The sequence below is a fragment of the Eumetopias jubatus genome, unplaced genomic scaffold, assembly GCF_037043125.1.
Source record: "Eumetopias jubatus isolate StellerSeaLion01/CBP00866 unplaced genomic scaffold, mEumJub1_p1.0 scaffold_9, whole genome shotgun sequence".
Lineage (NCBI taxonomy): Eukaryota > Metazoa > Chordata > Mammalia > Carnivora > Otariidae > Eumetopias > Eumetopias jubatus.
Genome location: NW_028274815.1, coordinates 129,396,203 through 129,415,774, shown reverse-complemented (window position 1 = coordinate 129,415,774; position 19,572 = coordinate 129,396,203). Strand labels below are relative to the sequence as shown.

The 19,572-nt window shown below is 53.5% G+C and overlaps 1 protein-coding gene across 1 annotated transcript; it reads right to left on the bottom strand.

Annotated features, from left to right (window-relative positions):
- Positions 1-13,166: 13,166 nt before the first annotated feature.
- Positions 13,167-19,224, bottom strand: SNAI1 (snail family transcriptional repressor 1). The gene is made up of 3 exons (XM_028125183.2): positions 19,077-19,224; positions 17,922-18,449; positions 13,167-14,194 (listed from the first exon to the last, which is right to left on the bottom strand). Exons 1-3 carry the CDS (start codon positions 19,156-19,158, stop codon positions 14,010-14,012), a joined length of 795 nt encoding a protein of 264 aa, XP_027980984.1. The 5' UTR covers positions 19,159-19,224; the 3' UTR covers positions 13,167-14,009.
- Positions 19,225-19,572: the final 348 nt, after the last annotated feature.

Genomic DNA, 19,572 nt, shown 5'->3' with positions numbered 1-19,572 from the left:
AGAGAATGTGGAGGAACTGGAGCTCTTGTGCGGGCACTGCTGGCCCAAAAGCAAAATGGTGCAGTGGCTTTGGAAAACGGTTTGATGCTTTCTGAAGAAGTTAAGCAATTTCTTATCATACAGTCTAGCAGTTGCATTCCTGTACACTGACCCAAGAGAAATGAAACGCTATGCCCACACAAAGACTCGTCCACGGAGGCTTACAGCAGTTTTATTTGTAATCGCCCCAAACAGGAAGCAATCCCCATGTCCATCCAAAGGGGAATGTCCATCCCCATATCCCTACACTGGCACCAACCCCCCCGTGGAATGCCACCCAGCAATAACAAGGAATAACTGTTGATACCTGCGGCGACATCGGTGAACCTCAGAGTCATTATGCTGAGTGAAAGAAGCCAGACCAGAAAAAGAGAACAGACCATATGATTCCATTTCTATAATTTCTAGAAGAGGCAAACTAAACTAATCGATAGTGACAGAAAGCAGATCATTGGTTGCCTGGGGATGGGGGTAGTGGGAAGAAGGGAGGGAGGGAAGGCATAAGGAGACTTTTGGGGGTGACGGATATGTACACCGTCATAATTGTGCGAGTTTGTGGAGATATGTGCCAAAACTTATCAAATTTTGACCCTTATATATATATATATGCACTTTATTGTATTATATCTGGAGGAAGCGGTTAAACACAGGCACGCTCATGATGAGATACCACTTCTCACCTATTAGAATGGCTAAAATAAAAACAAAACCAAAAACTGAGAATACCAAGTGCTGACAAAGATGTGGAGCAATAGGAACTCCCTCATACATTTCCGGTGGGAGGACAAAGTGGCACAGAGCTCAGGAAATCAGCTTGGCCGTTTTTTTGTTTTTTTTTTTTATCAAGTCAGACACATACTTATGTCACAACCCAACAATCCCATCTTAGGTATTTACCCCCAAAAGAAATGAAAATTTACGTTCACATAAAAATCTCCACATGAATGCTGATAGCAGTTTTATTCATAATTGCAAAAAAAAAAAAAAATGAAAAAACTCCAGTGTCCATCCACTACCAGATGAACAAACACACCGTGAAATATGCAAACAGTGGAATACTTCATCAGCGCTAAAAAGGAACACATCATGGATACCCTCAACAATGGGGACGAATCCCACAGATAAAAGAAGTTGGTTTCTGAGGGACTGGAATGTTCTGTTTCTTGTTTACTGATCCGCGTGCTAGTCCCACAGGTGGATTCATTTTGAAAAAAAGGCATTGAGCTGAACACTTCAGATGCGTATATCTCTGTACAATTGTTAATACTTTCATTAACACTTTTAAAATAGTAACAATCCTGGGAGTTTGGAAAGAAAAGTGTGACAAGTCAGTCTGCCTCCTGCCCAGCCTCCAGTCTCTTCCAGAGAGGACACCAGACACAGATGCTGACACATGTCTGTATTTGGTCCTGAGATGTTCTAGAAAGGCCTCTACAGAGAGGAATTCTTCCCTGCCCCTTGGGTCCTTACTTTTTATTTTTCTAAAAAGCCTTTTTGAAGACAAAAGGTTGGATGAAGACTATGCAGCCAGGCAGGTGTAGATTCGAATCCCTGCTCTGCTGTTATCAGCTGGGGGTCACCTTGGGTAAATGGCACCTCCCTCTGGGACTTGAGTCTCCTCCTCTGTAAAATGGGGATGTGATAGTAAGAGGGTATGCATTTCCCAGAGGACTGGCCGTTGTGATGAGCTTCATTCCTGGGCTCTAGAACCGGTTGCTCTACCTCAGTCAAGATCCCAGAGAGCCTCTGCCCCCCCACAGGCCTGGGAGAAGAGGGGGAAGAGTGAGTGAGAGAACTCAGCCCTCCCTCCCTCCCAACTCCTCTATGGCTCCCTAGTACTGTATTCTCCACCAAGGTCGTCCACAGCCTTCTTTAATTCAACAACCACTTATTGAGAGCCCTGCTGTGTGCCAGGTGCTGCAACAGGTCATGCCCATCTCAGAGCTCACAGGTGGGGAAGGGTGGTGGGCCAGGGAGGGAGTGGAGGAGGGGTATGCCCGAGTCTGGGGTCTGTCCATTCGGTTGCTAGTGTGAGGCATCAGAGACCAGGACTCAGGCAACGTGGAGGTTGTTAGGGGACTGGTAGAGATGGCTGGGAGAGGGTCGGGCGAGAAGAGAATTCTAAAGAAATACATTTCATCATTTCCCTCCCTGTCTCCTGAAGGGCCCAATTTTTTCAACTGGCACCACCATCCACCACCCCTCTTTTCAGGGCTCAAGCCCACAGCTGGATGTGCTAAAATCCACCCCCTTCAGTCCCCCCGACCCTGCAGGCACAGGCGCAAGGACATCTCCCGCCCCTTCTTCCTCCCAACTCTCCAGAGGAAGCCACCGCCTGCAGGTGCCTCCTCTCTTGTCTCCCACTTCCTTTCGGTCCTCTCAGTCTATTTCCCACACGCAGAGGAGTCACTCCTCTCTGTAAAATCCCCTGGCAGCTTCCCATACCTAAGAATAAGATCTGAACACCTGGCCCACAATGCCCTGTAAGCAGGCCACCACCAGCCTCCCCACCCCATCTCCTACCTCTATCCCCTCCAGCCACACTGACCTCCACTTCTTGAACACACCAAGCGCATTCCCACCTCAGGGCCTTTGCACTTGCCGGTCCCTCTGCCTGCAGTCTCCTCCTCCTACTCCATTCTCTCTGCCGGGCTAACTCCTCCTCCTTCACCACCTCTGGGAAGGCTCCCCAAATACCCCCCACATCCCAGACCGAGCTGGTGCACCTCAGCTGGTCTCCCACGGCACCCTGCACTCTGGCCAGGCAACATTACCCCCTCCCTGACTATCTGAGAACAGGGACTTGCCTGTCTGTTCGCTGCCGCCTCACTAGTGCCTGGAAGAGGGCCTGGCACACAGTAGGGGCTGGGCGCACGCGTGCTGAATGCAGGCAGGACTGAACTACCGTCGCAGGGCTCCCGGCCGGAGCCACAGGCCTTCTGCACACCTGCCCTCGGCCCAGAGCAGAGCCCCAGATGGGAGCGGGAGGGCACCCCAGCTTCTCCTTCCCCATGGGAAGTGGACCCTGCCCGCAGAAATCACCCTGACCCTGGGGCAGGGAAGATCCCATTCCAGTCCTGGTGTCTAAATAGAGTTCCCGCATGGCCCCCAAATTCCACTCCTTTTATTTCCCAGGAGAAAGAAAAACATCCCGCTTGGTACTTTCCATATGGCATCTCCACAGGTCGCTTACATCTTGAGAAGACTGTCACACGCACACACTCACCGGCTAAAACAGCTAAAATAAACAATAAGCCCCTGATGCTAACAAAGTGCGGGCAAGGGTGTAGGGCCACGTGAGCCCTCACAGACCGCTCGGGGGCCACACAGGAGCGCGGGCAGAAGTGTGCCCCGCGGCGCAACCCAAATGTCCATCACCTGCCGCGTGGATCGACAAAATGCAGCATGTCCGTCAGTGGCAGGTTACCGGGCCACGGAAAGAATAGAGCACAGACACGCTCTGTGGGGGAACCTCAAACACATGACGCGAAGGGAAAGCCGTCCTGAAGGGCACACGGCGCCCTGTATGCTCACTTCTAGGATTCCATGTGTAGGGAGTGTCCAGAAGAGGCCAGTCCTTATAGACAGAAAGCAGGTTAGTGGTCGCCGGGGGCCACGGGCAGGAGGAGAGGGGGAGTGGCTGCTAATGGGCATAGGGGTTCTCGTTCTGATGGTGAAATGTTCTGGAAGAGACAGTGGGGATGGTTGCACAATACTAGAAACTGCTGAATTGGGCCCTTTAAGGGGAAGAAGTGTACAGTATGTGAATTATAGCTCAAACAAGCCATTAAAAACGTCTAAAGCCATTAGAAAAAAATCCCGTGGCCACCCATGGCCTCCCAGCTGTGTGTTCTTGGGAAGGTCCCGTGGGCTGCCTGAGCTCGGTCTGTCTCTCTCCTGCTCAGGACCGACCGACCCCATGGGTAAACAGCCCTGCTCGGTAAATATGCTCCTGGGAGTAACAGCCGCTCGGGGCTGGACAGTGGGCCGCCCAGAGACACGGAGGCCGGGGACACATTCAGCTCACGGGCGGTGCCCACGAGGGGCCCCAGATGCCTCCCAGACATCACCCCACAGCCCTCAGGAAAGTGACACGGCGACTCTCTTCGCCCTGGGACGTCGCCAGCTCTTGAACATCCTTCTTCAGTGTGTGTGTGTGTGTGTGTGTGTGTGTGTGTGTGTGTGTTTCTGTTTAGAAAGAAAACCACATGCTCATTATAGAAAACTCAGAGATCGAGAAGAGAATTAAAACCCCAGCGATCATACCATCCAGACAGAAGCACCATTGACCCCCCCGCAACGGCACGCATTTCCCTCTCTGAGAAGGCAAAGGTGCGTGAAAATGGAGGTAAGATTTTACATAAATGGGATCATACCCTTGTTTCAGGCTGCTCTGCAAGTTGCTGCTTGCACGTGTTGCGCGTCTGGGTGCCTTTCCAGTCCACATGTGAGCCTCTAGTGTCTCCGTTAAAATATTTGATTGACTGTAAGTCAAGAGAGGCTCACTGGAAGAAGCAATGATAATAGAAGTACAAGTAAAAATTATATTGAATGAAATGTCCTCCTCACTAGCACCTGAACTTACATCCAGAGAAAATCACTTTGAGCACTAGGTATATTTCTTCCAGATCCTTCTTTTTTCTTTTTTTCTCTTTCCTGCCCTCCTTTGCTTCCTGCCCACAAATAGTCATTGAGTACTAACCACTCATTCGTTTATATAATGACTCAGGAAACATTTGGAGCACTTTTCACGAGCCAGGTGTTTTGTTTCGTCTGTTCAGGTGCTACATACACAATATGTATTTTAAAGGTTGTATCATCATTTATAACAGCTGCAAGTTCTCAGAATCCCCCAGGACCCCAGCGCACATATCCAGTCCCCTGGTGCTGGGCATTGAGGCTGTTTATGGCGTTCTGCTCTTCTGAGAAATGCGGGGCAGAATGCGTTTATGTACCTTTAATTGTATTGTTGGGTCAAAGGTTGAACACGTTTTTAATGATGTGCAAAGCGAAGCCTGGAGTGGGCAGGGACTCATGCAGGGTCATGGAGAGATGCATTGGTGGCACTCGGACCCTCAAGGAAAGGATCGAGATCCTTAAGCAAGCCCCCAGTCTTGCCCCAAGCACCCCCATGAGCATGGGGCTCCTCCCTCCTCGCTGCTGCCTGGTCAAGCGTTTATTCAGGCCATGGCAGTGGCTCATCAGAACTGGGTCTGGGAGCATCCGTTCTGCTCCCCCCGAGGCCTTCCGGCTTGCACCCACAGAAGTGCATTCAACAGGAGACTTCAGCCGAGAGTCTTTCAGCGCCCCGGGGCCCTGTCACCTGGCTGCGCAAGGCTCCCAGGGACACAGGACGCCAGACTCTGGGAGTCGGCAGGCCAGCTTGGGCCCCCAGACTTCATTAAGGGCCAGGAGACACAAAGAGCCAGAAACCGTAGGATGATCCTGTGTGACCTTGGGAAAGTTCTCTACTCTTTCAGGGCCTCGATTTCCCTATCTGTAAAATGGACCTAAGAACTGCCAGTGCTTACTGGGGCTTTACTCTATGCCAGGCCCGAGGCCCAGCAATTTGTAAATGTTCATTCATTTAATCTGCACAATGCCCTCTAGAAGGAGGGGCTGTTCTTCAAATGAGGAAATGGACACAGAGAGATCGAGCAACTTGTTCTAGGTCACACAGCAAGCAGGTAGGCCATGGAGATGTGAGCCGGGGCATTCTGGCTCCAGAACCCAAGCTCTTACCCACTGTGGGATCACCACTTATGCCCAGACTGCCTAGGGTTGCTGTGAGGGTGGTCTGTGCAAAACAGTGAGCCGTCACGAGATGTTTACTATTATTATCATTATTAGGACGATTTGCCTGACTGGTTGCTCTTTGCCTCACTGGATCTTTATTTCCCTCAGCTGCTGAAAAATCCCGACAAGCATCATCCTTGTGCCCTCCCTCACTCTCCATGTCTGCAGGTCGCCAAGTTTCCCAAATGTCTCTCAACTTCACCCTTCCCTCTGCCTCGTCTCCACCAAGAGGGCAGGGGGCTCTCTGCTGCTGGCTTCACTCCCCACCACACAGCCACCCAGGGGATCGTCCCAACCCTCTGATGTCCCTCCTCTCTGCAAACCCTGCCATGGCTCCCCAGTGCCCTCAGCATAAATGTGAAATTTCCCCCCAGGCCTTAGTCCTAGCTCACCTTTCTCACCTCTGCCCTCTCCGTCTCTTTCCACCTACTTACCCTGTAACTCCTGAGACTGGGGGCTGCTTGAAGCATTCTCCCTTCCAGGAAGCACAGACGCAAAGTCTCACTCCCCAGATCTGCTCCTAAGGACTCCCCCACCTCCACCCGCCCTCCAGGCCCCTTTCCCAGACCTTCTCTCAGGGTTTGGTGGCTGAATAATAAAAAAATCCAGGCCCTGAGGAAGACATGCCACCCCCACCTTGACTGTAGCCACCTGTACTGGGTTAAATTGGGTCCCCCAAAGATATTTTCAAGTCCCAACCTCCAGAACCAGTAAATGTGACCTCATTTTGCAACAGGGTCTTTCGGGTTGTCGTCAAACCAAGATGAGGTCATATTGAATTGGGGCGGGTACCAAGCCCAATGACTGGTGTCCTAATAAGAGAGGACACGCCCAGAGGAATAAAGTCACAGAAGGAGGCCATGTGGAGCAGGGGGCTGAGAGCGGAGCCATGTAGCTACGAGCCCAGGAACGCCAGGATCACTGGGAGCCACCACAAGCTGGGAGAGGCAAGGAATATATCACCCAACTGGGGGCGTCCAGAGCGCGTCCAAGGCCCACGGTGCAGAGGGAAACCGGGCGAGGTGGGTGGTCCCACCCTCATGGAGCTCCTAGTCTGGAAGCCTCTCTCCCGGTCTGCAGGAACCACGCAGAATGTCCCCACCCCACCCTGCTCCCCCTGGGGATGGGGCTCTCTTTTCCCTGTCCGCCCTCTCCCATATCTCCACACACCTTTGGCTGCCTACTGGCTGGAGAAGGATGTCTGGGGTTTCTTAGAAGACGGGACAGAACAAAATGAACCCCTCTGTGGCCAGAGCCGCTGGGCTGGCCAAGATAAAGACCCAGACTCTGTTCTACTGCAATTTAAAAAGTTTTAATTAGGGGCGCCTGGGTGGCTCAGTCGTTAAGCGTCTGCCTTCGGCTCAGGTCATGGTCCCAGTGTCCTGGGATCGAGCCCCGCATCGGGCTCCCTGCTCGGCGGGAGGCCTGCGTCTCCCTCGCCCACCCCTGCTGCTTGTGTTCCTTCTCTCGCTGTGTCTCTCTGTCAAATAAATAAATAAAATCTTTAAAAAAAAGTTTTAATTACATCTACCCCAAGGATAGAAAGGGCAAAATGACAACAGTAATAAAAGAAGTCAAAGTTCGAATCCTAGCTCTGCCACTTATTTGCTCTGTGACCCTGAGCCAGTTACTTAACCTCTCTGTGCCTTGGTTTTCTCTTTCTTGAGTGAAAGTTTAATGAGTTGATCTGTGTGAGGCACTTGGCATGGTACCCAGCACATAGAAAGCGCCCCATAAGCATGGTGACCATGCTGTATTTCCTAGGGGCACACATGTATTCATTCATCATTCAGCAAAATTTTACCAAGTGTACGCCTCCTGCACGAGAGACACAGGGCATTGGGGATTGGACAGTGAGCGGAAGCAGACAACGTTTCCACTCGCAAGGAGATGACATTGCTAGGCGAGACGTCTCAGTCGACACAGAAACTGTGAACAGCGAAAATATGGTTTGTCGGATGGTGACAAGTGCTATGGAGAAAAACATCTCAACAGGGGAAGGCCAACAGGAGAGGGATGGTTGGGGAGCCAGTGTGGGGCTTTCTGAGGGGAGGAGAGGAGGCCCTGAGGTGGCAGAGGGCCCAGGAGGCTGGAGGGAGTGCGGGCGAGGGGGAGGGGCTGAGGCAGGGGTGCCGGGGGCCAGACGGAGTCAGCACCTGTGGGCCAAGGGGAGGACTCTGGCTTTTCCTACGACTGAGATTGGAGCATGTGCACATGTAGATATAGATGTTTCGTTTTTATTTTTTTTAAGATTTTATTTATTTATTTATTTGAGAGAGAGAATGAGGGAGAGAGAGAACCTGAGACGGGGGAGGGTCAGAGGGAGAAGCAGACTCCCCGCCGAGCAGGGAGCCCGACGCGGGACTCGATCCCGGGACTCCAGGATCATGACCTGAGCCGAAGGCAGTCGCCCAACCAACTGAGCCACCCAGGCGCCCTAGATGTTTATTTTTTAATTGAGACATATAAACTGAGCTCTTCACAGCACCTCACTGAGTACAGTAAAGGCACTGGGATAAGTTGTGTTAATCACATGTCAATTCGGCTCAGGTCGTGATCCCAGGGCCCTGGGATCAAGTCCCCCGCTTGTGCTATCTCTGCCGCTATCTCTGTCTCTCAAATAAATAAATTAAAAATCTTAAATAAAAATTTCATGTCAAATGAGCCTCACATGTAATCTTTTCTCTTTCTTTTTAATTAAAGAATAAACTCCCATAACATGCGACACTGACAATTTGAAAGCAAAGAGGAGCAGGAAGGACCTGGATCCCCGCTTGGCAGAGTACCCCCATCCCAGCTCAAGGGACACCCATGAGTAGCTCCTCGGTCCCTAATGGGGCCCAGATGTGCCCAGAGGTGGCCCGGCCCCAGCCCTGCCTGCCTGGATACTGTGTGGCCATCGGTTTATTTCCTGGACTCGTTTTAAAGAAGAGCCCCGGGGAGGATCGAATGGCCCCACCAGCCCCTGCTGCTTCCCACCTGATCTCTGGCCACCCCGCAGCTCGGAGCTGCGGCCCAGACAGAGGGGGCAAGTTCTGCCCTACAGGAGAGAGCCGACCAGTAAAAATAGAAGAGCTAGAAAATCACCACTCGGCAGCCACCACACTAATAATTGATTTAGGCAAAAATTGCCAGTGAGGGCTAAGAGCTGTGGGTGGAAGTTTGAGGAGTAACAGGATATTCACATGGTCTCGGAATGTCTCCCCGCAAGATACGGATTAAGTACAAAAGGGGAAAAAGAGGAACTTGATCCCGCTGAAACCTGGCAGACACCTCCTTAACCAAGTGGCCCAAGTTGACGTCACGAGTGATGGGGTAAGCGGACCTCATGGGCCTCAGGATACCTTGCACTGAGAAAAACACGCCACGTCTGTGGTTCTGCCAAGAACGCACCACCCAAATGTAACCACGAGGATCAGGAAAGTATAAATTGGGGGACATTCTACAAAACACCTGGCCTGAATGCTTCGAGAACGTCGAAACCATGAAAGACCAGGAAAAGAGCTCTCTCAGAATAAAGGAGAATTAAGGAGACAGGACAAGTGTGTGATCCGGGATCTCGCTCCACCCAGCGTGCTGTGGGGGACGTCCCTGGGACAGTTGCAGAAACTTGATGTCTGTACATTAGATGATAGTTTTGCACCAATGCTCGATTTCCTGATTTCCGTCACTGGACTATGGTTATAGGAGAGAATGTTCTCATCCTTAAAAATCCATGCTTAGGGCGCCTGGGTGGCTCAGTTGGTTAAGCGACTGCCTTCAGTTCAGGTCATGATCCTGGAGTCCCGGGATCGAGTCCCGCATCAGGCTCCCTGCTCATCAGGGAGTCTGCTTCTCCCTCTGACCCTCTTCCCTCTCGTGCTCTCTCTCTCTCTCATTCTCTCTCTCAAATAAATAAATAAAATCTTAAAAAAAAATCCATGCTTAAATGTTGTTGTTGTTTTTTTAAGATTTTATTTATTTATTCATGAGAGACAGAGAGAGAGAGAGAGAGAGAGAGGGAGAAGCAGGCTCCCCGCTGAGCAGGGAGCCCGATGCGGGACTCGATCCCAGGACCCTGGGATCATGACCTGAGCCGAAGGCAGACGCTTAACCATCTGAGCCACCCAGGAGCCCCATGCTTAAATGTTTAACAGTCGAGGGGGCATCATATCTGCAACTTACTCTCAAATAACTCCGAAGTAAACAATGTGTGGGTATGTGTATATGTGCACAGAGAGAGAAGATGCAAGCAGGGGAAGTGTTTCATATTCTGAAGAATCTGAATGAAAAATCCCCGTGTGTTGTGCTTTTCTTCCAATTTTTCTGTCAGGTTAAATTATTTCAAAATAAAACATGTTTTAAAAATCTAAAAAGCTGGGGTGCCTCGCTGGCTCAGTCCACAGAGCATAACAACGCTTGATCTCCAGGTTGTGAGTTTGAGCCCCATGTTGGGTGTAGAGATTACTTTTTAAAAAAAAGAAGTCGTGGGCGCCTGGGTGGCTCAGTCGGTTAAGCCACTGCCTTCAGCTCAGGTCATGATCCTGGAGTCCCCGGATCGAGTCCCGCATCGGGCTCCCTGCTCGGCAGGGAGTCTGCTTCTCCCTCTGACCCTCCCCTCTCTCATGTTCTCTCTCTCTATCTCATTCTCTCTCTCAAATAAATAAATAAATCTTTAAAAAAATAAAAAAAAGAAGTCGTTAAAATAATAATAATAAAAAAATCTGAAAAACCGTCTCCCTGCTTCTTCCCTCTTGTCTTGGCAGCCCCATACCACCTCCTGTGACTCCCTAGAGAAATGCTTTAATATTTTATTGTAAATCCTTCCAGAGTTTCCATATGCAAATAAAAACAGAAATGAAGAACATGCTTATTTCCCCCCCTCTTCTTCCCACAAAAGGAAGCATGTACTGCAGTTTATTTTGTTCACTTAGCAATGTGGCTAAGTGGGGACTGTTCCATATCAGGACCCAGGGCCCCTCCTCATTCCTTTTATCCGTACCGCCACCTCGGCCCCTGGGGGCCAAAATCCCTTTTTCACAACCCCAAATAACCCTCACCCAGGAAGCGCTCAGGTGTGCACCCCGGCCACCCTGCTTCTCGAACAAGTCTTCGCCCTGCAGTCTCCATCACTCTGGGCCAGGCCAGCACCGTCTCTGCGCGGGACCTCCGGACTCCCAGCTCTCTCTCTCCTGCCCTGACTCCGCTGTGTCCTCCACCAGGAGCCAGGGCACCCTGCACACTCGTAGAGCGGGCTTCATTACTCCCCTGCTTAGGTGTCCGTGGCTGCCGGAGGCTGGACTAAAATCCCGACTCCTCACGCCGCACACTCCCCTCTGCAGGATGTGGGCGCCTCATCGGTCCCACCCTGTCCCCCTACCCTCCACCTGCCCTGGTCTTTCTCTGCAGAGAGTAAGTTCATTCCAGCCTCCAAGCCTTTTCATTTGATGCTCCCTCAGTGCCTGGAACTTTCTCCTCCTTCAGGTCTCAAATGGAATGTCGGCGCAGCGAGGGCTCTGGTTCTCCTGCCTGCTTTATCAAGTGAGCCATGGGGCGCCTGGGTGGCTCAGTTGGTTAAGCGACTGCCTTCGGCTCAGGTCATGATCCCGGAGTCCTGGGATCGAGTCCTGGGATCGAGTCCCGGGATCGAGTCCTGGGATCGAGTCCCGCATCGGGCTCCCTGCTCAGCGGGGAGTCTGCTTCTCCCTCTGACCCTCCCCCCTCTCATGCTCTCTCTCTCTCATTCTCTCTCAAATAAATAAATAAATAAAATCTTAAAAAAGAAAGTGAGCCACCATGGCTCCCTCTAATTCCATCTTGGCACCGTCACCGTAGGAAAGCAGCTTGTTTATTTAGTCACTCGTTTGTTTTGTATCTCCCTCGCTAGAACCGAAGCTCCATGAGTGCAGGGAGGGCTACCTACCTGTTCACCGCTGTGCCCGGGGCCTAGGACAGGGCCTGGCACACATGGTGCTCATCAAGACCGACGGAAGGCCCCTTTCCAGTCTCTGGGGAGGAGGGCAGGGCCATCACGGCCTCCATTTTATAGAGGCAGAAACCGGGGGTCCCAGCGGGGAAGAGCCTTGTTCTAGGCCCTGACAGGGGCACAAGCCAGGCATCCCTGACTCCCAGGAGGATCAGAGCCTGGTTCAGCTCATTTTAGATGCCGGGGAGGAGTTTCCACGAGGCCTGCTTCCCCCCCGCCCCCAGGAGTGTGTGAGGTCACTTATTCCCTCACCACTGGTGTCAGCACCTACTGTGGGGTGCCTGTACATGACAGCCCACAGACGGCGGGCACAGTAGGCTGGGTGCCCAACCCCCAGCCCCCGCAACTCCCTAACTTCCCTTCAGGGAGGCCAGCTACAATTTGGCGATTGTTAGAGAACTTTTTTTTTCTTTTGGGAGGAAAGCTGCAAGTCATTAAGGGCTGCTCCCGGCCTGTGGGTCACCATTTCCTGTTTAGAAGAAAGAATCATCTCTCCTTTGGAACACGAAGCTCCCCCCACCCCCGGCCTGACTCTGGGGCTCTGGAGCTCTGGGACGCCTGCTCAGCTCCCCACAGGAAACTGGCACCTTCAGCACCTTTTGTACTCAAAAAGGACACTCATTTTCTCCTGGCCCCAGGAGGGCCCCAGAGGTGAGGTCACCACGACAGCCAGCCAGGAGTGAATTATCCCAGCCCGGGACACAAGCTGACCGTCTTCCCGTCCTGTCCTCGAGCAGGAAGCTGAATGACCCCTACCCTTTGGCCTGCCTTCTCACCCTCTCGGCTCCAGCCAGCCAATTTCCTTGCATCAAAGGCCATTTGGTACCCAGCAGCCAGACAGAGGTGTGGGTCCGACAGGGAGGCCGGAGTGGGGCCCAGTGCCCTTGGAAGCAGGAAGGACATCCTCTGTCCCCTTCTTGCTCACTGCACTCCACTCCCTCATGTCAGAGAAGCTGTCAACCCCTCCCCAGACCTGTGCTGCTGGGGCAAAGCCCAGCAGCCTGTCTAGTTGATAAGAACCAGGGAGCTGGCTTCTCACCCTGTGGGCCTGGTCAGCCTCAACATGGAAGGATGAAAGAATAAATCAGGGTCACAACGTAAAGTGCAAGGAACCTGCACACAGCCCCCTACTGCTCACTGGTCCACAGGTGTTTCCCACCCTCCACATCAGACAGGACACCCCGGCTCAGAGAAAACCCATTTGCACAAATAAGGTCCCTGACAGTCAAAGTCAGTGGTCCAAAGCCACGTGATGTTTAAAACAGGACAGGATTTAAGCCCGAGTCAGGAATATCTGAGCTCCACGAATCCCTGCCCCCTTCTCCCTTCCCGAAGGCCCTTTAAAACACTCACCCCTCTATAAAAGTAACTTTTTTAATACATAAATTAACCACTTTATTGAATATCAATAAACTGTACATATAACTATACAAAACGTTTCCTTAGTACAAAATGTTGCTTGCAATATAAATACCAGTGTACCTTTAAAAATGTAAACATCTTCCTCCTGGGTCCACCTGTCAGACCCCAAAAATAGTTCTGGGAGACACATCCGTCGGAGAAGCACCCCACTCAGGCCCCCAACAAGTGACAGCAATTACTCACAGTCCCTTTTGGGACTGTTGTTAAATTGCCCATGAGACAGGTGCCACCATGACAAAATAGGAGGCCGAGATAGCTGCCCAGGCCCAGGGGCAACCTGGGGTCTAGACACGTCCTTGTGTCAGTGGCCGACCACAGGCCCCCAGGCTGAACCTGGGGGTGGATCACTGCATAGTCACACCTCCTGGAAGGGTGGCCTGACGGTTCTGGGTGGGGGAGGAATGGGTTCCCCTGAGTGCAGGGGAGCTTCCTATCAGTCTGTCGGCTTTGTCCTGGAGCTCAAAGCAGCTGTATCCAAACACCTTTGGATACACAAACCCACACACAGAGGCTGACTCCAGAACACTCGGCTGCAAGCCACCCTCCCTATCAGCCATCCACAGAAATATCCACGGTAAGGCCTCTCTCTCTCAGAGCCTACTGAGGCACCTAGAGCAGAGAGAACTGGAAAATGGCCCTCAGAGTCCTGTGGAGCCAACGCAGCCGAACAGGGGAGCTCAGAAGGGAATTCCGTGGCAGTGAGAAGGATGGGGGCGCCTTCCTTCTGGAGTTGGGGGGAGGCTGCAGTGGAGGGGGTGGTCTGGAGAGGCAGAAGAAGCCTTGAGGGTCAGCGGGGACCCCCTGAGCAGCCTGACTCTTGGTGTTTGTGCAGCAGGGACATGCGGGAGAAGGTTCGGGAGCATGTCTTGCACTGATACTTCTTGACATCCGAGTGGGTCTGTAGGTGGGCCCGAAGGTTGGAGCGGTCAGCAAAGGCACGGCTGCAGTGGGAGCAGGAAAAGGGCTTCTCGCCTGGGGACAGAAAACAGGAGTTGAGTGCTAAAACCACTTGGGATAACAGCTGACATTTATTTATTGAAATCCCTGCCCACCCACCAGGGCCTTTAGAGCCCAGATCACCCCACCCCTGAAGGAATCCCATGACCCAAGAAACCCAGGCCATATCTAGTGTCCAAAGGCCTGGATATGATTGGGAGCTCTGCCACTTCCCACCATGTGACCTGGAGCAAGTCATCTGGCTTCTCTAAGCCTCCAGTTGCTCATCTGTAAAATGGAGCTGTTCATCCCCACCCCCATAACGGTTGGTAATCCAGAGATGGTAAATAAAGCACTTATCCAGGCAAGCCAGCTTGAGACAATGATGGCAACTGAACACTTTGTGCCAGAGAGACAGGAGCATCATACACTTATCTCACTTAATCCTACCCTTGTCCTCAGTTGAGAGATGGTGAAACTGAGGCACAGAGAAGCCAAGTAGCATACGCAGGGTCACCCAGCAAGAACCAAGCAGCCTGACTCCAGAGCCTGTGATTTTAACCACCACTCAGACGGCCTCTCACTTAAGGGGGCTGTAGTGGGTGTTCCTCATTATCACTCCTGGATTTACTTCATCTGGGGACAAAGCTTGAGTCAGCCTTAAAGGCTCCCTGCCACACCCCTCCCCCCAGCAGGTTAGGCCACTTCTCTGAGCCGCTTCCCCATCACAACGCCACAGTTTGGTAATTTCAAGTCTTGTCTGTCTCCCAGTCAGACTGAGTCCCATGAGAGCAGGGGCCTCCCCTGAATTCATTCCAAGGGCTCAGGACTGGGACCCCCCAAGAGGCTACAGAAACCTTTTACCTTATGACTTGTTTAAAACCCCCTTCCACCTGTGGCCCTCACACCACCTGCCTGGCGAAGGCTGTGCTGAAAAAGAGTTATGCATATAGAGCTAGGTACACAGTAAGTGCTTATACAATAGATTTAAGTCTTTTTTTAAAGCCTCAGAGCCTGACCCCTCAATCACCATCAGGTAATGCTGTTCACCAACTTTTCATAATTCCTGCCCCAACTAAGACGATAAAGTTTACAAACATTGACAATGTCGTGTGTTTGTTTTTTTTCTTTCTTGGGAGTGCATCTCCTAAATAAAAAGTGTGAATAATAACTCATTAAACAAGTACTTATCAAGCTTCCATTCTGTGCCAGGCAATAATACTGAACAGAACACTACTAAAAAAGGAGAATTCTACCCTCCTACTCCCAGCATTATATGCCCCTAGGCCATGGCCTGTTTGTTAAATCCCAGGGATGGAATTCAAGAGCAGGGAATGAATGAATTCCATCCACCTTCTGGGTGCCTGGGGCACTGTGCTGGGCACTGGGAGGGAGGGGTCCAGAAGTCAGATGCCTGAGGCTGACTATGGAGCCATCCATTCAAGGGTTCAGTCTCTTGGGGCAGATATACAAGGAAACCCACCACAGAGAAGGGGGGGAACTTAGCAGGACTAGGGAAGGGATGTCTGAGTTAATTGGCCGCCATAATTGAGCACCCTCTGCATAGTAGGCCTGAAGGGCCTGAGGACTACACTACAAGGTCCAAGTGAGGTCCCTCCTTCACATGCTCCCTTGTGAACTAAGGGTTTACTGTATGCAGATATGGGTAAGGACAAGGAGTCCTATTTTCCCCAGGGTGCAGAAAGCCACTTCCCTCTCACCTCCTCAGCAGAGGTGAAGGAGCCCTGGCTCAGTCTTATGAGCTGTGACTTGGGAAAGTGATTTGCTTCTGTGCCTCAGTTTCCTGATCTGTAAGGTGGGGGTTACGACAGCACCTCCCGCCTGGTTTCTGATTTATTACATTAACCCAGGTGAGGGAAGCCACGGGCAATGCCCCTCCCATACAGCAAGTGCTCAGTGAACGTAACCTGTCATGTATGATCAGACACAAAACGTGAACAAAGGAGGAAGGAGGCCTTACAGGATGTGATGGGGTGGAGGTCTGTGTGTGCAAGCAGCAGACACAGACCTGCACCCCTTGCAGATCCCTCACCCCCGCAGACGTCTTTATGGTGTTCCTGGCGAGTGTGAAATCGGCACCAGGCCGGCGGGGACAAAGGCCGCCGAGGGGGGGCACTGTACATGCGATACTCCCCGGATTAAAGGGGTCTGACACGCTGTGGGCCAGCAGCTGCGGCCCAGAACAGGTGCTGGGCACCACTGGCCCATGCACCTGCTCCACCCCCCCAGCCCCCACCCACTGGGCCCATCATTAAGGCACACAATGGGAGTCAATGAGGATGGTGATGGTGCATTTCAACAGGCTTTTTGTGTCCCAGCCGTGCCTTTACATGAAAATATCCTGATGGGTGGGGAGAGAAGCTGGGGGGCTCAGGGGAGCACCCCCAAGGGTTCTGACTCCTCCAAATAGAGCCCTCTTCAGCTGGGCAATTGCCCAAGACAGAGGCCAGGCAGTTGGACCTTTACATCAGGTCCCTTTAAAATCAGGATTATGTGCGCACAAAGAGAAAAAGGGAGCCATAGTCTGCACGCTGGGGAGGATGCCGGGGACACTCTCTAGGAGTAATGATGATACTCATAATGCCTGCAAAACGCCAAGCCTAACAAACCGCCCCACTGACCCTCACGGCTCAGAGGTCAGCCACTGGGCCAGGAAATGCCAGAACTGAGGTCTCCAACCCAGTCAGCTTGACCCCAAAGCTGATAGCTATAACCCTTGAACCTTCTCCCAAAGTCATTCCCCAAAGAGCAGCTCCAAATATGGTGGCCTCCACCTTTCAAGTTCTGAAAAGACACAGTGGGGACCTTTTCCACATTTCCAGAAAGTTAAGAGAACAGAAGAGGCTCCATCTCACAATTTTCTACACATTTAGTATTATGTTTTTGAAACATCAAGACCTAACTATTTTCTGCTGGCAAGGGTATTCCCAGGTCTGAAGAGGACTGAGTTTATCTACTCCATGGTGGGGGTAGGGAGAGCAGATCTGAGAACCATGATTAACAAATTATTATGAAGCGATTAAGGAGCCGCTGAATCTTGACAGGCAACCTATAAAACGCTATCAGAACCACCCTATAGGATTAAGCTATCATAATCCTGAGGCTCAGACGTTACATCACTTGCCCCAAGGTCACACAGCATGGAAGCAGAGCAAATACCAAAACCATTTCTGTGCACTTATATATGAAGTGGTGGTCCAGGTGCTTTCTTTCATTTAACTGGCGCAGAAACCCCACAAGATGTCCTTATGCTCATTTTACAGATGTGGAAACTGAGGCTCAGAGAGGTGAACCATCGACTCAAGGTTTGAAGTTCTCCAAGCAGGATTCAGAGCCAGGTGGGGGGTCTCACAACATCCTGCCTGTCTGAGGTGGGGGTGGGGATGGGCTGGGGGGAGGGTGGAGTGAGGTGGGCCCCTTCACACCTGGCCCAGCAGCAAGGTGTTGGTTGCACCTCTCCCATACCCAACTCCAACCCATTTGGTGGAGAAATGGAGACTGCAGAGACATAGTTATCTACTTTCGCCCATCTGCTTGGCTGGTGAACGAGTGAATGTTTCTGCCAAACATTTCAGACAGCCAAGCCCCTGAACTAATGAGCCAGAAGTCAGGAGACTCGAGCCCCGGTTTCCACACTCCGGGGGAAAAAAAAAAAAAAAAAAAAATCACAGCAAGCCCAGTCCCCCCTCCAGAGCTGGCAGAGAAGGCAGCAGGGACCGCGGTGGCCCACGGGAACACTCACCGGTGTGGGTCCGGACGTGGCCCTGCAGCAGCCAGGGCCTGGAGAAGGCCTTCCCGCAGGTGCCACAGACGCAGGGCAGCGTGTGGCTTCGGATGTGCATCTTGAGGGCACCCAGGCTGAGGTATTCCTTGTTGCAGTACTTGCAGTTGAAGGCCTTTCGAGTCTGGGAGTCCTTGGCCACGGAGAGCCCGGCCAGCTGCGTGGGCAACTGGCCCAAGCCTGGGAAGGCAGCATAGCCCTCGGCCTCCAAGGAAGAGGCTGAGGTGGAAGAGAAGGACGAAGGAGCCGGTGAGGGGGGGCTGGGGGGCTGGGAGCCTTTCCCACTGTCCTCGTCCGACAGGGAGGTCAGCTCCACGGCCTTGGGGACCTCCTGGGGCAGAAGGGAGGCCCAGCCGATGGGCTGGGCTTGGGGTGCCAGGAGAGAGTCCCAGATGAGCGTGGGCAGAGAGGCCGTGGGGTTGAGGACCTCGGGAGGTGGGATGGCCGCCAGCAGGTGGGCCTGGTCGTAGGGCTGCTGGAAGGTAAACTCTGAGGGGAGACGGAGAAAAGGGCAGGGTCAGGCATTCGGTCGCGCAGTCAGTCAACAAACAGTAGCCTGCTGCGGGCGGGGGCCGCGGGGCCGGCACTCAGTACTTACTGGAGGAATGAACGGATCACGGCCGGGGGGCGGCCCGTCCCGCCCGCCCGGAGCCCCTCCTCACCCGGGCCGCCCGGCTCGCCAGCCTCGGCCTCCTGATCTTACGCGAAGGGCGCCGCCGTCCAGCCCCGACTCGGGGGCGCTCCCCCTGACGCCCCCCCCATCTCCCGGCCCGCGGGCCACCGCCGGCGCCTCCCCTCCTCAGGCGCGTCGCCCCCGCCCCACCTCCGGCCGCGCTCTCCCCCAGAGAAGCCCCCTCGCTTCCCCGCCGTCGGGGCTCGGCCGCCGCGCAGTCTCCTCACGCCAGACCCCCGCCCTCGGACAGCCCTCCCCCAACCGCCCGCATCCACCTGCCCCGGGCTCCTCACGCCCCTCTGCACACTGCCCCGCGCCGGGCCCTTGGGCTCGGTTCCGGGCCCTGGACTTGGCCCCCAAGTCCCCCTCCCCCAAGGTGCCCCCCCACGCGGCCTTCGCCGGTCTCCCCGAAGCCCCCGGGGTCCATCACCCCGTCCACTCACCTGGAGAAGAGTCGTGCAGCTCGCTGTAGTTGGGCCTCCGGCGGGAGCAGGCGGACTTCCTGACGAGAAAAGAGCGCGGCATGGTGGCCGAAGCAGCCGGGGTCGACGGGTCGCGCAGGGGTCGCGAAGTGCTCCACCCGCGAGGCCGAGCCGCTGTGCTGTGAGTGGAGACGGGCCGCCAACTCCTTTAAGTACGCCAGCCGCTGGGTGGGGGAGGGGCCTGTCGAGACCACGCCCCTTTGTCACCTCCGCGCCAATGGAGGCGCGCCTTCGCCAGAGGCCACGCCCCGAGCAGGTGCGCCGGGGGCTGGTGGGGCTAGCGCCGCGTGGCGCTGGGGGCCGGGCGGGGGCCGCTCGGAGGCCCGGCTGCGGGCGCTGCGCGGATTGCCCGCAGCGGACTGCGGGCGGGCGGGCGCGGGGAGCCCCAGGCGAGGCGGGACCCCCTTCGGGACCCCGCACGCCCTTCAGCTCAGCGCTGCACTGTCGTCCGCCTCTG

Bases quoted from the DNA above. Each gene is read 5' to 3' on its own strand.
- SNAI1 (XM_028125183.2), bottom strand. From the start codon at position 19,158: ATGCCGCGCTCTTTTCTCGTCAGGAAGTCCGCCTGCTCCCGCCGGAGG. The intron at 18,450-19,076 runs GTGAGTGGACGG...GTCTCCCCTCAG, and splicing joins GCTGCACGACTCTTCTCCAG to AGTTTACCTTCCAGCAGCCC. The intron at 14,195-17,921 runs GTGAGTGTTCCC...TTCTGTCCCCAG, and splicing joins CCACGTCCGGACCCACACCG to GCGAGAAGCCCTTTTCCTGC.